The sequence below is a fragment of the Passer montanus genome, unplaced genomic scaffold (genome assembly GCF_014805655.1).
Source record: "Passer montanus isolate IOZ18808 unplaced genomic scaffold, ASM1480565v1 scaffold32, whole genome shotgun sequence".
Classification (NCBI taxonomy): Eukaryota; Metazoa; Chordata; class Aves; order Passeriformes; family Passeridae; genus Passer; species Passer montanus.
In genome coordinates this window covers 3172386-3191865 of record NW_024367930.1, presented here as the reverse complement: position 1 = coordinate 3191865, position 19480 = coordinate 3172386, and the positions used below count along the sequence as shown (strand labels likewise).

Below are 19480 nucleotides of genomic sequence, written 5' to 3'. Positions count from 1 at the left end.
GCACTATGGATCTGGTCTGGTTTTTCTCCACAGTAGAATTTGGCCCACAATTGGTGGTTCCCCTGCTTTAAAATATTTAGGTCATTCATGGTGCTGTTACAGTCTTAATAAAAACAGGTCTGTCAAAAATGGCCTAAGGCAATACCTTTAAATACAAACTAAGTGCTTTTCAAAGCAGAAAAAAAAAATGGACTCCTTGGGCTGCCTTCATCATCCTATGCTTCTTCCTAACAGAGGAAAGAACCTGTGCTGAGAAACCAGAAAAATAATGATTTTATTCCAGTTTTTCAGGGAGGTATCAAGAGGTCTATATCCACTATTTTAAATTATGCGACAGTAGATTGCACCAGGTAGCAACCAATCTGTCTGCTTTTCAACTGGTCCCTTATCAAGGTGTCATTAAATTCTTCCCCATTTAAAATGCAAAACACAAGTTTTCCAAGCAGACAGAAGGCAGAGGTGAAAAAGAAGCAACATTGTAATGCAAGAAAATATTAGCTTTAAGCAACAGGAACTGTCTTTTGTATGGTCCATCCTGCAAGAGGAATTGCTTGCAAGAATATCAGGTAGCAAGGTAATAAAACCAGACAATGCTGAAAACTTCCAGCAGTAAAAGGCATTTAGATTTATCTTCTGAATTTCTTCCTGAATAGGAATTATAAACAAGTCGTTTCTCTCTGCAGGGCCCTGACAATTGCATGAAGTGTGCCCATTTCATAGATGGCCCTCACTGTGTGAAATCCTGCCCAGCAGGGGTTCTGGGTGAGAATGACACCCTCGTCTGGAAATATGCTGATGGGAATAATGTTTGCCAGCTCTGCCATCCAAACTGCACCCGGGGGTGAGTAAAACCTGGGACTGAATGGTGACAGGGAAGAAAAGAAACAGAGAAACAGCTTGTCTCAAGCTCTTTCTCCTCCTGACAGTCCCATGTCAAACCACTGAGAGGAACTAGCAGGGAGCAAGAGAGATCAGGAGGACATGGTTAATGAAAGCAGAGTGTGGCAAACTTTGCAAGTAGGAAATGGTCAGTGGTACTTTGTCTTTATGCAGAAGGAAAGAAAAAAAATAGTTTAAGGGGTTTGAAACAGGCTTGTTTGATAACTTGAAAGAATTTTACAGGACTCACCCACCACTTCTTTCCCCACCTGGCTTGTTGATGTGTCCTCTGCTTTTGAGAGGAACATCAGTGACATCTTGTGGATGCTGGGTTCCCAGAGCCCATTTTTCTGTGCACCTTTCAACTTTCAGGAGGGAAATCCCAGTGGGTTAACACGATGAATTTCTTTTTTTCCTTCTTTCCATGTGCTAGCACTTGGTCTGAGTTTAAAGCCTTGTGAGTGTGGCTTTTCTAACAAGAATCACAGTAAATCCAATCTATATCGGCCATTTTTTCCTCTTTAAAATGGTTGCTTAAACTGCAACCTGCAACAAGGTGTGATTGTTTAACCTACATCAAAAGTAGTAATGGTCTTGTCTCCTGATTTCCAACCTACAAAAGACATGAGATGCACAGGAAAAGGTTTTAGGGTTTGAGAGCTGGTTATTGGACTGTGATGCTTTCAGAGCAAAAAGCCCATGTTTGGTGTATTTTCCTTCACAGACCTCTGCTTTTTACCCTGCAAGTCTGTCTGATCCAAAATCTTTCTATAATAAGCCCGTAATAAATGTTGCAAGAGCGGAATTGTAACATATTCAAACCAACCATCACATTGTTAGCTAATCCAACTGCCAGTTCCCCACCTTGGTGGGAAAAAGGAGCTGAAGGGTGGAATCAGCAAGTAACAGCCCTTTCTAGTGCTTGTAGTGAAATTCAGTGCAATGGATTTCAGACAGTAGTTATACCAGCTTGCTGGATTTGCCACGATTTACAGCTACAGCCCTTGCTTTTTCTGTGGTCATAGACAAGGCTTATCAGGGCTTCCCACTGCAAGCCCAGGAAGAAATGTCCTCAGTTGAAAAGGGATCATAATACGGTTGCTCTTTATTAATTTCTTCAGTAGTTCCTACTGATAGGAACTGGCCACAGTGGTCTGATATCCTCCTTCTAACTGGCCACATGGAAATGCAGCTGATAGTGGAATAGTGTAATGAACAACCACATCTGAACAAGGCTTTTTTTTTTTCACTGTGCAGCCTCAGTAGTGAGATCAAACACTATACTTGAATGCAGATTTGTAGAACATAATTTGCCAGACAGGGATGTAAAACAAGCCACACAGTGGCTCTTAGTTCACAAGCAAGTTTCCCAAGCAGAATTGATCAGAGAAGTCAATTCTTGCCTTGCTTTAGCAGTGGATGGGGGAACCACAAGAGTCAGGCGGAAGATGAGGTTACAGTAAGGAGACTTTTTTAAAATGAGGGTTACCCAACATATGCCTCAGTTTATTTGGCCCTGTGTTATTAAGGCAGAATATAAAAAGAAGTATCAATTTCATCTTTCACATGAAAGAGCTGGGCTGAGTTTGCATCAGTTACATTGTGAACTTGCTCAATAGGCCAATTCAAATTGATGCCCAAATGTGGCAGATGAAATAGGTTGTATCACTGAAGAGCTCAAGAGAGCTGGAAGGAGGTAGTGTTGCAATATTTGCTATACAGATGAGACATCTGTGGCCATGGATGAGTAGGGAGCCAGTGTCAGGGTTATAATATGGGAACAAGCAGTCAGGCACAGCATTGTCCCTCTGAAGACAATCCATCAGCAATGCCATTTCTCTTCACGCCTTTCCCTCATTTTGCTGTGGGAATGAATCTGTTCAGCAGTGGGTGGAAAACATCTGTCTCACAAAGCTTTTGCATCCTTAGAAACCACTGTCTCAGCGATTCCTGCATGACAAGGAGCAACTATCATTTCTATCCCTGTCCAATTTCACGGCCAGAGCCCACAAAATCTTATCAGCATGATTAAGTCTGCTGACTTCAGTAGTCATGCAAGCAAAGGTTCCCGGGATCTCTCTCTGTTTTCCTTTACTTGAAGAAGCTTCAAGTAAAAGCCTTCTCTTCCCAGCTGAGTTGTGTCAGGAATTTCATTTTTTCACTTTAGGTATGCATACTGGTTGTACATTGCTTCTTTTGCAATGCCATGAAGAATTCCTTTGAGTCTCATTTTCTTTGCTGAGTCCATTTTTCAGCCTTCATTAGGAAACAGAATGAAGGATGCTTTCTCCTACTTAGCTCAAAAGACCCCTTCTCTCCCAATTCTCCTGTATTCTCTTGGGGATTTTGTACACAAACTTCCTTTTGCCCTGCCTCTAGTGCAGCTGAGAATATATGCTACGATAAAGAAAGCAACATCTCAAAAGCTCTGGAATTACCCCATATGTTCATCAATTAAAGACACTCACCATCTTAATTAATCTGATCCGTGTTGAAGGATTTCCCTTGCCAGTCTCACAAAGTGCAGGAAATAGACACAGCCACGAGGATGGATAAGCAAGAAGGAGAAGAAGCCACTGCTGTAGCCAATACCACTGGCTCACACATCCTGCCTCCATCCACAGTTGCTATCAAGACTCTGTGTCTCACCGGTCTTCATTTTAAATGCTAAGGGATTCTTGGGGGAGATGAGAAAGTGGCCAGGGGATCTGAGAGGGAAGGCTGCAGAAGCACAGCACAAATTCTATGCCTTTGTCACTCTTGGAAGGGTGCTTAGAAAAGAAGGACAAAGTAAAATTTTTGTAAAGTTTCAAAACATTTAAAAATTGTTTTCCATTTCTTTTATGATTGGGAAGTAACTTGGGCTGTTATAGTGCGAGTCCCCTCTGAAAGGCCATCAGTCATAACAACTTGACTGTATTACATCAAATTAGGAACTATAGGTCCGAGTAAATGGATTTAGGAAATAAACAGCTGTGTGTGCACTGGGACAAGTAATATTTACATAGACGGGTAAAACTTGTAGTTCAGGATGAAGTAGTTTTCAGAAGCTGTACACAGGACTAATTTTCCAATAAGTAGAGAAATATGTCTAGGACTAGAACTGCTGTTATATTCATCTTATATATCCATAAGATCTTGAGTTACTTCATAACATAAGGTCACATTTGTCAATTTGGTTTCTGTAAGCAGAAGAAAAATTACTCAGGAATGGAAAACGTGATTGTTTAGATTCCATAAAATCTGGGTTACTTATGTAGAGTGTCATCATAAAATTACACATTAAGAAAGATAGTTATATGTAGTCCTGGAGTGATAATTCTTATGGGCTTTTTTTCTTCTCTGACTTGTGAAATTAATCAGAAAACCAAGTGGGATTTGAAAAGCACAAGCTGATCTCCGTATTTCTTCCCAAAAACCTTTATCCTACAAGACTTGATATTGATGGATTTCTGTGGGAAAAGGAAGGGAACTGATAAAAATCTCCAATTCTCCTGCCTCTACTTTGATGTGTAAGAGAAGAACTGGTCAGTCATTCCTCAGACTCTAGCTACAGTTACCTCAGCCAGCTTTGTTTGCTGTTAGGAAGCACATAGAGAACTTGTGGTCTTAAAGTAGCATGGCAAACTAGAATTTTGAGGAAGACATCCTTTGAGGGACAGTAGTCATATTCTGAAATTAGGGGAGGTCTTCTAATTTCACATTCTTATCAAGAGCACTGCACATGTTTTATTGCATTACAAATTCATATCTGGGAGGTAGACCATGACTGGATGAGGTCTGGAGTCCTAGATCAGTTTTCCATTGAGCACCTGAAAAGAGAAGCCCAAGGCAAGATCTGCCTCCCATGATGATAAGGGAGCTGGTGGCTCTGCTCTGCGCATGCAGCCTCTCTGTGCTTAGTTGCACAACTGAGCAAACAAAGCAAGCTGTATACTGGTAGGAAAGCTAACAAGGCTGAGGACTCGGAATCCGGGAATTGGTATGCACAGCACTTCCAGCATGTCCAGGACACCAGGATGCACATTCTTGCATGGGAGCCCAGTGAACTTACAAGACCTTCCAGATGCTGGGTCTTGGAGCACTGTGTTGGCCCAGAAACAAGACAAATACACAAGGGAAGATCTGAGTAATGAAAACAAACAAACAAACAAACTAAAACCCAATAAAATGAGTAGTTGCTTCACTTCTTCCTTCCCCAGACGTAGTCCAAGTTACGAGAGAAGATGTGCAACTCTACCTGGCATTTTGAAATTTTTTTGCTTCCTCCTGTCAGTGAGAGGGATTCCAGAGCAGTTTTCCAGGCATGGGCTCACTCCTTACCCCCTATTTGACCTCCTCTGGAATTGTTTTGGGATGATCCATTTTCTTTAAGTCAGCGCAGGGAGCGGATACCACAAACTGGACTTTACTCCTTTCCTGTGCTTTGTTTTCTAGAGGTGATGTCACTCTCTCAGTAATGCTCCCCTTCCCCAGTAGACACCACAAAGACCACAATTCCCATGAAGAGCATACATCTTACAGCCCAGCAGCACTTGAGGAAAGCACTGTGCCTCTCACACTCATTAGACCATCAAGTGAACACAGTCACTGTGTTTTCATCTGGTTTTTTTTTTTCTCACTGCGCTGCCAAAATTTTGAGCATTTTAAACTCAAATGGAGGGTGAATGACTTGCTATTAGAGTTCCTGGCTCCCTGGATAATGATTGTACCTGTTTACATTGCCAGTAATATAAGACTTTGGATTCTAAAGGAAAAATACCATGGACATGTGCCAACAAACTGTAGCCCGAGAGAATGCTGTCAAGTCCCATTTTTTGATGGAAGTCCGTGTATCTGCTACCCAACTTTTCCATTGAAATGGAAAGTCTGGAAATTGAAATCTTTACCTTATCGGGAAACAAGGATTATGCAGGAGGGTCTGCAATGGCATGTTTCCACATGTATTTCTGTCCGTGTAGGAGGAGGCAGCTACTTCTGTCCTCCTCCACATTCAGCTCTGGGCTCTGCACCGAGATAGGGAATCTGTGAATTTTGTGTATCTATGTCCTCCCCCACTTCTACCACATGCTAAAAAATTGTTTTAAAACATTCTTTAAACTAAGTATGCAGTGTAGCTATTTCTCTAGATAAAAGATTTTGGAGCAAGGTTGTTGACTGATATCTAATTGAGTGTATGACTATTATAAATTCCTATGTTAACACTTGAACTGCTCTGAAACACAAACTTTCAAATCAGTAGCACTCTTCTTAGTTGGAATTACAGAAGTATGTAGGCCAGAGCTACTATGTTTGTAACGTTCATTTGTTTTTACAGGTGCAAAGGGCCAGGTCTTGAAGGCTGTCCAAATGGGTGAGTATTTCATCTGCTACAATTAAAGGCAGAGTTGGAAGGAATGTATGTGTGTGTGTTTACATTTCCACACTGGACACTGCAAGGCTGGGACTAAAGTCTTCAGCTGTTCACAGGGAAGTGACAGATTAGAGCAGGCTCAGAGCTATAAAAATGGTTTAAAGAACTGAGAAATATTGCTACTGGCACAAGACTTCAAAATCTTGTTCTGCCTACGATTTTTGTCAAGGTGAGACCATCTGTTGCTGAAGAATAAAAGGAAGGGATGGAAAAAGAAAGGATTAAGGACAGAGAGAGATAAGTTTAGGACTGATACAGTTACCCGTGTTACAGGAGACTCAGAGATGCAGAGGGTCTTTTCCAGCCCTGTGACCTGTACATCTCCAAATACTGTGTGCCCCATTGGATTCTCATTCATGACACTCAGTCTACATTTTATATCACACTGTTTGGCTTCATGATGTACTCAAGGTGATGCAACAAGCAAACAGTCTTCTCTGACTGAGAGTGATTTAGTTTCTGGCCACAAAGTCATGCTATGGCAAGATAAATTCACCCTAGAAGTACTGTTAAAAACTGACTGCATTTAATAGCAATCCCTGGGGCAACTTAGAAAAATGCTGGGAAGAATCTCTAAGTACAGACCAAAAAACAACCTGGGAAAACAGGTTTTCCTTTTCAAGTTAAATTTGCAATTACCCAGGCTCTAATAAAGAGGCAGCAGTCCGTGTGTACAGTGGGAATGGTACACAATACCTTTGTACTTGTAAGGAAGACCAATGATCTGACGTTCACTGTGACCCTTACAGCGTGCCCCTTTTCCCCTTCAATATGGGGAGATATCAGCTGTACTGCTGGTATCACAACTGTGTATGCTTTTCTGAGAGGCCTTCTCTCCACATGTTTCATGTCTCTGATCACATGTGGGCTGCCCACAGCTGGCACACATAGGCAGCACAGATCTGATGCTCATGCACTTGGTGGGTTTGATGGATGGAGGAGAAGTCCCCTCACTTAAGCTATGAGGGAAGTTGTGAGTTTGAGGGAAGAATGAAGACTTGTGATTTAAGCCCAGATGGAAATTAAGCACCACTTTGAACAGATTACTGGATGAGGGACTTAAAAATACGGGTGCCCAAAAATCTGAAATGTCAAATAGGCTTATGTGAGCATCCAGAGTCTGTTTGATCAAAACATAAGGCTTCCTGCAACCTCTGTAGGGCTTCTTTAAAATCTAACACCTAAGAATCTTTTCTCTTTCTGCCTCCCCTCCCATGCTGCAGCTCCAAGATCCCCTCTATCGCCGCCGGTGTTGTCGGAGGGCTCCTGTGCCTGGTGGTGGTGGGCCTGGGCATCGGCCTCTACCTGCGGAGACGCCACATCGTCAGGAAGCGCACCCTGCGCCGCCTGCTGCAGGAGAGGGAGGTGAGCACTGCCAGCCCCCGCTTCATCTGGTCCAGTGGGCTCCTCCTCCTTGTGCCAGAGGCGTAAAGCACCCTGCATCTGTATCCTGCATCCGTGTAGCTCAGCAATCCCTCGGGATGGGAAATGCGGCAGTTGCCACACTCCTCAGGAAAGGAGCAGCATGCACCTAACACCTTCTCAATATCAAAGCTGATCCCTCTGCATATAATTTGCAAAATATTTAAGGGATTTGGATGTCTCAATCCCAAGGAAAGTCATTGAGATTGTCTAGGCAGAAAAAACTACACCTTCAGGCTGAGGTGCAGTGTGTTGGCTGATCCATACTGCCTTCCTGTGTAGACCTTCAGCCTCATATCGTGAGTCCCTCCAGACAAGCTTTGAGGCTCCTGTGGCAGCTTGGGGTGCTTTTGAAAATATTTTCCCTTTGATCAGGTGTGTGCCTGATCCTGTGGAAAAAAAGGAGAGGAGGGAAAGGAATTGAGGAAGTGTTTGGTTTGTTTTTAGCACAAAATGTCCACAAAGCCATCAAAGTGAATGGTTCACTCTGTTAGGCATGAACAAGGCTTCTGCACTGCTCTTTGTTTTTGTGTGCATTACAGCATCACCCTCTGGATACCTCATATACAGCAAAATTCCTAATCCTGTGTGGAAGCTGCTCTTTTGTGGTTAGCCCCGTTATCTTTCTAGTCTGATTCTAGCAAATTAGACAATTGTTTTTAATATTCTGCTAAAAACCCAATTGCAGCTTCATTTTGTAATTGCCAGCTTTGCAGAGTCAGCTGCTAATGTCCTTAAAAAAAAACAAAAAAAAAGAAAAAGACAAGCTGGCTTGTTTTTCATTGCACTATGAAACTATATTTTACATACTGCTGTATTCTGCAGTTGTGATAGTAGAGTTCAATTTGTGCTCAGCTCATATTGTACCCTCTGGACTCCTCAAAATGAGGATATTTCATCACAACAGAGAGGCTGCTGGTCCTCTAAAATCAGATTGAATCTAGCTAAATATGGTTTTATTCAAAGAAAAAACAGAAGGGAAGACACTAAGGAAAAAGCTGACTTATGCATCATAAAAGCGTTACATATCTTTAGAGGGCATTACCACAACGTGCAACAAGGCTAAGATAAAATTTTGAAAAAATCAATAGGCAATTCAACATCCTTTTTCTTTGAGAAAAGAACCACTGTCAGAGTTTCAATTGCTGCTTGTACACTGCGTGATCTGAGGGAACCACTGGTACCATGGGAATTTTATCCAGTTAAACAAGAGCAGACATGAAAGGTTGCAGGTGATTCTTGCCCATTATTTTAAACATTTTAATAATTTATTCACAAGTTCAAAACAAAAATAATCTCCTTTAGCATCTGCGGTAATTACATTATTTTTCATGCCATGTGTTTCAAGGCTTTGTAGTCATAGCCTCCATTTGAGAAGAGGTATTCCTTCATTCTCCTTCAAAATGGCACCTGCCACTCTATGCTTGATTTTTGGAGCAGGTATTTATTCCTGCAAGTCATAGCAGAACTGGCCTCCCAAAAACTTCACATGGAATCAAATGTTCATTATTTTAAAGGAAGGACTTATTTGCTTCCTCAAAGTGTTCAACCTTCCACACTGTGTAACCTTCTAACATCATCTTCTCTCTTCACCAGCTTGTTGAACCACTGACACCCAGTGGGGAGGCACCAAACCAGGCTCATCTGAGAATTCTAAAGGAAACAGAATTTAAAAAGGTCAAAGTTTTAGGCTCTGGAGCTTTTGGCACTGTTTATAAGGTAAGATCATCATTTTTCTATTCCCCTCTTCACCCTGTTCCCTCCTGCAGAAGCTGCCCAAACAAAGCAAGAACTGGGAGCTTCAATCATTGTGTAGATTTTTTTTAAACTAGATTTTATGGCATGTATCTATCTATTGAAGGGTAGAGAGATTACTCAATCATCATTAGTTTTGTTAGAAATTGGCTAACAGGAGAAGGTTTACATAAAATGTTACCAAAGTCATACTGCTGAACCTGGAGAACAAAGATCATGACTTTAAAACTACCACAGTCAGATATGTCCCACTGTAAATATTAAGAAGAAAAAGAAGTGCATTGTGGTTAGCTCAGTGCAAAACCATTTTTTCTGTGTCATCTGAGATCCTTTTCTGTTTTTCAATCATTCTTTCATTAGAACTGATTCAGATGTGTGAAAGTGTCTTCACACCTTCAGTTGTGTAGATTCACAAGTTATTTTTTCTCTTGGTGTTTGTTTATCCTCTGTGCTTCTTCATTAAGTTCCTCCTTTTATTCAGGATATGTGTTTCAGGCTTTTCCATTAACTGTAGTTTCCTATATTTCTTCATAAAGCTCTATGTTCTGGATCAGACATCCAGCTATAATTAGGAACTTCAGGGGCACAAAAAGATGTGCACCTGCACTGATGGGCATTTCAGCAGCATATCCTCCCGGTGCCACACTGCTGACCTGCCACCTAAATGGCCTCCTGACACTTCAGATGTAGAGCACTGCACCAGTGGGACATAGACTCCCTACCTCTCCATGTGTATGACTGGACTGTTTGTACAGTATAGGTGCCATCTGGTTTTAATGAGAAAATGCTAATTATTTTCATCCCATGATTTATAAATTGGAAGTGGCAAGGTTTTGCACATGCAGTTGCTGTGATGCTCTAATTAGTTAGATTTCCATCCACAAATGTTGCTCTTTATGCATCTCTTGGGCTATTTACACAGGCATAGTAATGAACATGTTTTTTCAAGAAAGTATGGTAGAGGTGACTGAAAAAGAAGTACCACCCCATTAACAGGAATTTGGTAATACCCACAAGAGAGATTTTTTGCATATTTTTGTTGTCTTTCCATTGCTCAGAATATTTAAAAGTCTACTCAGAAGATGTAAAATATATGTGTAACTGTGAGAATTAACTTGTTAGGTATGAGACTGAATAACTCTTTGTACTTCTTTTTGGTAGGGACTTTGGATCCCAGAAGGAGAGAAGGTTAAAATTCCTGTTGCTATTAAAGAGTTGAGAGAGGCTACATCACCAAAAGCCAACAAGGAAATACTTGATGTGAGTTTTCCTGTTTGTTTTCTCAAGTTGCCAGTGGTCTGTGGATTTTTTCTCTAACAACTAAAGGGGTTTCAGGAATTTGTGTGGGAAGAAATATTTTGTATCCTAAACTCAATTGTCCATCTAAAAGTTCTGCACTTTGCAGCCCAGTCTGTGAAATGCTTTTGTCTCTCTCATGAACCCAATCCCAATACAGATTTTATACTTGTGGGGTAGCACCTAAGGAGTAGTCAGGACCACACATTTACAGGTAATTATTTTTCTTTTTTCTGATATTTCAGGCCTTAAGCTGTAGCATTCATTGTCATTATAGTGGTACAACTAAGTCAAATAACAACAGACCTTATGATTTATGAATCAGCCCTTTCCCAGGTCCCTACCTATGTGGCCCTCATTCCTGCCCCTCACCAGACTGTGATTCCTCCCTTCACTGGCATTCCCTGCATTGAGGAGCTGGCAGAGATGCTGCTCAGCTGCCTGCCCTGAGCTCTGCCCCACAGTTTGCTCTTCACAGTGATAAGGAGCATAACACAGCGTTCACAAAGGATGCTTTGGACTTAATGGCATTAAATTCCTGAAGGCATGTATCCTGGAGGAAGGGTTAGTTAAAAGCCTACAGTACTTCATCCTTCCTACAGCAGATCAAGATCACCAGACAGGGCAGTAGGTGCAGGGACTGTGTGCTCTTGAGTGGTATCAAAGTGCATTCTCTTCTAAAAGAAATTTCTGTAGCAAATCTCCACATTATTTTTTCCTTCGAATTAGGATGCTTATCAAAAAGCTCTTGCTTTTCCAATCCTGTTAATTTTTAGATAATTTGGTTGATGGAACTCTGTATGTCAGAACTAAATTTCAAAAAATACAAAACTACTGAAAGAAGCCAGAGGGATGATTCAAAAGCACTTCTCAAAACAGATTTTTGCTACACAACCAATTTTCCAAGGTCACTGGAACCTCAAAGATAATAATGTCTAATTGAAGATGATTTGTCTTACGGAATCGCACTAGGTATAGAACAAGCATAGCAGCTTTAGCTCTTAATAATCCAGGCAAGCTCTGGCTGACTTTATTAGGGTAGGGTTAATTCAGAAGGTTGTTGTTAAATACCAAGCATACTTGGAGCAGGTCAGAGCGCACCCGAAGAGATTTCCAAGATAAACAGCTGAAACAAAGACCCACTTTAATGTCTTGGGCTACTTAGAGGGACCCACAACCACACAATAGCTCTGTTCTGCTTTTCAAGGAGGAGGGGGCGGCCTGTTTTCCTTTGCAGTATCAAATGGTGGAGATGATCAGCACATGGATGCTCACTGAAGGCTGTGTGGCCCAAATGCCCACCCTACTCCTGCAGTGTCCTGGTGCTCAGCTCCCAGGTCAGACCCGCATGGGCTGTGTGGCAGATGGGCAGTGAGAATAGCTCCTCCTCTGCAGTCTTCCCCCCACCCTGCCCTGCCAAAATGAATACAATATGGATCTGAATCCCTGCAGGAAGCAAGTCATCCTTCATCATTACAATGGCTCAGTTTGGAAGCATAGGGAAATGAAGTTGTTTTGGTCTCTGCTTATGTATGAGCATTGGATAACAAATTTGCAAGAATTTGTAACAAATGATGCCACAAATATATACAAAGTGAATAGCAGATTGGGTTGCTGCTTTATCTTTCCTTGAGCTAGCCCACACAGTCAGTACTGTCCATGGCAGAGGGCTGTTTTTCAATGGTGTGTCCACATCATGCAGTAGGCAGACGAGCTCTTACTAATTCTGATGGAGATCCTATTTAACCTGTCTGCCTGGAGGCCGTTTTCATCCTGAGGGCTCTGAAACAAGGATAACAAATGCAGAACTACTACCTCAAAAGAGGTTGCATTACATCATGTTTTGCTTAGGCTGGTCCATTAGGCAACAACACAGAGGCCAGAAAGTATTGCTTAAGAATTGGGGTTGCTTATTTCTTAAACGTCACTGCCTTAATAACTTTGTTTAATAATAGTTCTCACCGGCTATGGAGCTATGTGACATCTGTGAAACATTGCTAGATGATGAGTAAAGTGCTATGGTATTTATTTTCTTAAGCTCTTAGAAAGAGCAGATTTGCTCTTTCCCTTGCACTATTCGTGTCTTCGCTATGATTTTAGGCTTTGGGGGACTGCTAGCCTGAATTGCCAAAGGGTGATTAGTAGGAGTTGCTCCAGATACTGAATCAGGATGCTGACCTGCTCACTGAATGGCAAAATTACCATAATTACCATTCATTTCCCCTTGTGTTGCTTTTCAATCAAATCACTCCTAAAATATCTAAATATGACATACTGTAAATCAGACACAAAGTTAGTTAAAGAAACCAAACAACTGCAGCTCTAATTTTTTTCCCTTGGAATCCATTCTTTGAGCTGGCACTTGACCATGGATTTGAGTATAAATACAGATCTCAAATTTCAATCTATAAGTAGTTTTTGCATTAAAAAACCATGAGATCAGGAATTTTTATCCCCTGGCCATATTAAATAATGTATTTGAACCAAACTCTGAAGGCGTCTTTCCCTTCCCACAGAAGAACAAAAGAAGAGGAGGTATCTTGGGTGTTGTAGATAGGCACCTAAAGCTACACAGGGTGTACCCATATTTGAAAAAAAGAGTTTTTCACATATTTATGAAACTAAACCCCAAAATTCCAGTTGACCAAAGAGTCTGTAATGCTTGAGCTCCCACATTCCAAGTATCTTTCTAGTATAATTCACATTGCTATATGAGTCTAAGCAAGCTTTTCCAATTGAGCGCAGCATTTTCACCATTGTTACTTAAAGAAAAGCATTCAAGCTTGTAAAGCAGTGAACTGATTATTAATCTATTTGGTTTGACATGGAATGGAGAACATGGTCAAGAAGAACATGGTCTCTTAAAGAAAGAGACTCTCAGTCACATTCTAGATGACAGCTTTGACTTTCTGCGTTAGTACCAACCTTGACAGGGGAGCAGAATTCTCAAAAATACTGATTTCCAGTCAGTTTCATTGAATGGTCTGTGAAGAAAAAAGCCATATGACACATGTTCATAAAATGTATCACCCTTTCAATTAGGTGCTCAAAATTATGAAATCCCATCAGCTTCCAGTTGGTGTTCAATTTATTAATTCTTCCTTGGTCTGTAAGTTTTAATCTCCCCAGATTTTATGTCCAGTGTTTGCTTGGTGTACAGTAGTGAGAGACTGGCTCTTCTGTACCATCTCAGTGATGATTTGGTGTTGAAAATCTGGACATTCCACTGAATGAAAAGTAGTCAGTCCACAGAGTGGAAATATGTGTATTTTGTATGTGATATGAGACACAGAGTTTGCATATAGTATTTTAGCAACTTCTTGGATGACCAACTTATTTTAAACTGCCTCCAAATATTCATGTCATGCCAAAGGGAGTGTTTTACATTTCTTTTTTTGCCTTTCTTCTCAGGAAGCTTACGTGATGGCTAGTGTTGACAATCCTCATGTGTGCCGCTTGTTGGGAATCTGCCTCACTTCAACTGTTCAGCTTATCACACAGCTGATGCCTTATGGCTGCCTCCTGGATTACATCCGAGAGCACAAGGACAACATCGGCTCGCAGTACCTCCTCAACTGGTGTGTGCAGATTGCAAAGGTAAGCAGACCAGAACTCCAGATCAGCTAAAACTCAGAGATCTGACAGCATGTAATTACCTGTCTCTGCAAATCTTTCTGGTTTTCACCACCTGGATCGTGGGTATCTTATACATGGCAGTAAACAGTTACTTTTTCTTGAACAATTTACTATTTTCATGCTGATGAGCAAACATTAACTATTCTTCAAAATGCTTTGAGGCAGCTTAGTATTATCACCTAGACATTTATGTCCAAACCAAGCACCCGGTGTTGAAAGGATAATGCGATGCAAATGTGATGCAGCGCAGGCAGCAGGGAAGGCAACAGAAGAATTTGTCAATTTCCATAGCAAAATGCTGCTTCCATCAGTGGATTTCTTCAGGCTATGTCACAGGACAGTGATGTTGAATACATCTTCTTGTGTGCCTCGGAGAGTTTCATGCTGAAATCTGAGGGATCGAAACTGCTGACTACTGAATCCCAGCACTGTCCTTGCTCAGGCTGGGTTTCACCAAAAGACATTAAAGCACCCCACAGCTATTCTGTAATTCATAGGTGCTGAGCTGGGATCTGTAACCTAACTGCAATGGCCATAAAAGTCTCATTATCACACCTGGTACTGTTTGCCAAAGTGCAGCAAAGGAACTGCAATACAGCCTCTAGCCCTTAGCAGCAATATGCTGTGTTTGGATGGTGGTTAGACATTTGCAAGCATGGAAGAACAAAGCAAAACCAGCAAAAAAATAACTGCAATTTCTTGGAGATTCATCATATGAGATGGCAGTGTCCACAGAGCATGGTTGCTTTAATGCTTTTTATTTCAGGAATGCTGGTCTGCAGGAAAACCACACACTTAAAAACTTATCGGTCCCTTGAGGTCTTGTGTACATGCCAGGCTGGCCCAGCCGTGGTTTGCTTTCAGGAAACATGCTGAGGACCTCAGAAATGTATCCACCAAATGTCTATAGAGCACATTTTTCATCTCACTGTACTTTTTTTACATTTTGCTCCACAACAAGTGAAATCTAATTTATGTGTCCACCTGGGATGTGAGTCACTTTTTTTTTGACTCTTTTGCTTTCTTGTTTAAAATCAATTACTGCTCTGTCCTGGCGTCAGTCTCTTTGGAGGGTGAACTGGAGACTATATTTCCCTCCTCCTCTTTCTTCTCCTTGTTAATTTTTAAGGTGGCAAAATGTATCCCCAAATGGGTCCTTGGGGCACTGCTTGCCCGAAAGGTTGCCATTCACAATTGTTTGCTTTTGTTTGATTTTTTCATGGCAGTTCAACATTTGCCCATAGCAACTTCTGCCCTCGCCAGTGATGCCTGACCTTCAACATACTCCTTTGTGCTGCTCCACACTGAACTTTTCCTCAAAGCACTCATAAATCTTATGTACAGCTTTTTCCCACCACTGTGTCTGGTGTTACTACTCTGATAAAGTTATGCCAGATTTTTGAACAGTCTCTGCCTCTTAAAAAATTTACTTATGAGTGAAAAAGAGAATTGAAACAAATACATGTCTGGTAACTAATCAGCAGGAGGCAAGTTCCCTAGGAAGCTTATTTTCATTACTGTTTTCACAGCTTTGAAATAAGTTTTCTTTGCATCTTTTACAAACATTATCTTTTCCTGAGGTATGGAGTCCTCTCTTCCAGGCAAGATGTTATGATAGCATAAACACTCCATGTGTAGAAACACTGAAGGAACTCTTTGAACACAACAGTCTCATGCTTAGTGATGAAAAATGGATTAAACTCCAGGCCTGCACACAATTAAAGATCTGCTGAACTTTCTAAGCCAGCAGTTCAACATTTTCAGTGTATGGTTATGCACGTGCATGAGTCTTCAGCCATCAGCGCCCTAAACAGCTTAATGTGACACTGATATTCTGCCTTTCAGCAGCTCTGAGTCTTATTAGCCCCTGCAGCATAGCCCCTGCAGCTAGTCAATTTTAGCAGGACATTTTTTGTCCTACTGGGGTTAGATAATGCAATTATTATATTTTTTAAGATAGTCTGTTTTCTGTCAGGAGCTCAGAAGTTTTTGTTCCGAGAGCTCTGCTTGCTAAAGATCTATTTGTGTGATTCAGTGCACGCTCCTAGTGGCACTGTGCCAGTTTGTTTGGGTAGTTTGTTTTGGCAGCATTGGCAGTGCATGAGTGAAGTTCTGCTGAGGGACTTGGAAGGAGGATTTGATGGTGGTCCAGCTTAGAAGTGTGCTTAGGAAGTGGGTGGAGGATGGAAGGCTATTATTCCCTCCAGTCCTCTACCACCACATCAACATGATCATTTTGGTGCTAACTTTGTAGGCTAAAAGTAATTTTTTATCAATTCTCTTCATAAAAATACAAGTGCATAAGCTACCACCAGCAGAAATGCATGGACTGGGAATATTAGTGGGTTTTGGAAAAAATATTGCAGGAAACTTGGAAATCATTAACTTTTTGATTCCATATACCAAGAGACTCGTGTTGAAGGAAAGTGGAGTAATCTCTGTGGTCAGAAACACAGCTGTTAAATTTATGCTTTAGAAGTCAAACCAGCGCAATTAGTTCTATTCTTCCTTGAGAGGCAGTCATACCAAAAAAGCACGTATGCTATGGCAAATCCAGCCTAATCATGGGAGGCAGTGAAACTGGAAGAACTTGCCTTTTTCAAAGAGAACTGGAAAATGGATGCAGCTCTTGAGTTCAAACTTAGAATTATTTTTTTTTTGTTTTCCCCTATTTTTACATTTGCAGTGGACTGCCTCATTGTTAGCAGGGAGAAGGCAGAGTATGCTGCCTGTAATAAAACACAGTTTGAGCAACTTTGAGTAATTGTCTACATACTCTGTGTAGGGTTGGTGTGCGTACATAATGGCAGGGAATAGTTAAACTCTGTACTGTGCTCTCCTGAACTCATTGGGTTTGCACAAGTGCAGCCAAAAGAAGACTTCGTCCCTTTATTTGTAAGTTCCATCCTGATTTAGTATTTCTTGAACTAAATCCTAAAGGAACCAGATCCCCTGCTGCTATCTATTCTACCCACTACTGCATCTTTTTCCTTCATCACTACACCAGTGCCTGCACCCACAAGAAGGTTTCTGCAGGGTAATAGGAACAGTCAATAATATTACAATAGTAACACTCATCCTCGCCCTGCAATAAAATTAATGTAAAGGGAGAGTGCAGGTGGGATAACATACCACGTGTTTATGGTGGTGTCTGTAGTTACCACAAAGCAGCTGACGTTTTGTGACTTGTCTGTCCCAGCTCTGAGTGCACGAGGCCTGACCAGCAGTGTGTTTGCTACCTTGCAGGGAATGAACTATCTGGAGGAACGGCGCCTGGTGCACCGTGACCTTGCTGCCAGGAACGTCCTTGTTAAGACTCCTCAACATGTGAAAATCACGGACTTCGGGCTGGCAAAGCTGCTCGGTGCAGACGAGAAGGAATATCATGCTGAGGGAGGCAAGGTAAAGCACGCTGCAGAATGAACTACTGAGCATTTGCCGGTGTTTGTGCTTGCACACAAGCCTCAAACAAAGTTGGGGGGAAGAGAGCATGTTTTTCAAAGCTCTCAGCTGCCATCTCAGCATGCTGCCTTTGAAGCCTGTGGAAGTCCTCTGAAATCAGCCAAAGCAGCATCAGGCCAGTGGGACTGCAGTGGGAGCAGAGGTAGCAGAGCAGCAAATGCTTTTGAAATTCCCACCCAGAAAGTCTGGGAAAATTCATCAGTGTAGCCAACACCAATAAGACTGTGCAGTTTATAAAGAGAAAGGGAATGTTGTATATTTATAGCAGAAGAAAGACCTGTCAGACTTGGTTCAACATGCTTTCGTGTTGTACTGCGTGCTGATGGAGAGAATGTGTCCTGCTGAGAAATTAAAGAGAAGCTGCTTGCAAATATTGCAGAGGCCATAAATAGAAACCATATGAGTGTAGATCAGTCATGTAGCCTAAGACTGGATTTGTGGCCTGTTCTGATAGAAGGCTAAAAAGTAGTTATTTGACTGTTAAAAATATTGTAAAATTGTTTAGTAGTAGATATTTCTGATGCCCTTAGTATTCCACATGTTTTCAGATTCTTCATAATATATGAAAATAATAAAGGGGAACTCAGAAGTTGCCTGTTCTACCATTCAGATAGATCTGCTGGCTGGTTTTGGCTTTTTTCCTTCTGCAACCAAATTATTGATTTACACACCACCTGGTGGTAAATATCTCTGATAAATTTTAGGTCATCTTCTTAAGGATTTTTTGTGAATTTTCCTAGGTTCCTATCAAATGGATGGCATTGGAGTCAATTTTACACCGGATTTACACTCATCAAAGTGATGTCTGGAGTTATGGTGAGTTTAAAAGCGGTTACAATTATTGCAGATGGGTTGGAAAATTTCATGATTTGCTGGTGACTCTATACTGGCCTTTTTACTTTGTATTGTGAGAAGAACAAGAGATCAAATATATAAACACAGTGCCCAAATCACCTATTCAACAAGTAAAATCCCCATGAAACTGCATGTGAGTGAGGCGTAAGATGTTTCACAGAATATGCTTTGGGTAATGAGCCCTCCCCTGAAAGGGGCCACAGGTAGGAGACTCTGGTCTATTTGCTGAGGTTCTGTTAAAGTTTTTCTTCAACAGCTTCACATGAAATATAATGGAGCTGGCAACAGAGACGGGTAGCTAGGAGGACTTAAAATCACACTATCAGTGAGTGTCAATCAGTGTAACTCTGCTGAGGCCTGAAATGCTTATGCTGTCCTGGTACTGAGAGGACAATGCTAAAAGGGAAGCAGTATGATAACCTCCTTGGAGAATTTATTTTGTATTTGGTTTGTTCATAAAGCCAGCTTGAAGAAAGGAAAGCTTTGTTCATAAAGCCAGCTTGAAGAAAGGAAAGCTTTGTTCATAAAGCCAGCTTGAAGAAAGGAAACTTTTCAAAACAACCTATTGCAAAATTTCCCCCCCATGGGCTCTTATATTTCTGGAAAATATTTAATGCAGATGGTCAGATCCTATGTCCTTTTTGAAACTGTACAGCCTCTGGTCTTCTTAATCCATTTATGAATCTTGTTTTGTATCCTAAGCTACTGGACAATCACAACAGCTACATCACAAGAGTCCATGGTATGTCAGCAAATGACGCT

At 41.3% G+C, this 19480-nt stretch overlaps 1 protein-coding gene across 1 annotated transcript in view; it reads left to right on the top strand.

Annotated features, from left to right (window-relative positions):
• The window catches only part of EGFR (epidermal growth factor receptor), a 157483-nt gene that overhangs the window by 125433 nt on the left and 12570 nt on the right, over window positions 1-19480 (top strand). The window contains exons 15-22 of the mRNA XM_039715099.1: window positions 684-841; window positions 6197-6232; window positions 7516-7657; window positions 9311-9433; window positions 10631-10729; window positions 14177-14362; window positions 17648-17803; window positions 18604-18679. Of these exons, the coding sequence (XP_039571033.1) occupies window positions 684-841; window positions 6197-6232; window positions 7516-7657; window positions 9311-9433; window positions 10631-10729; window positions 14177-14362; window positions 17648-17803; window positions 18604-18679 (976 nt within the window). The remainder of the gene's footprint in view (window positions 1-683; window positions 842-6196; window positions 6233-7515; window positions 7658-9310; window positions 9434-10630; window positions 10730-14176; window positions 14363-17647; window positions 17804-18603; window positions 18680-19480) is intronic.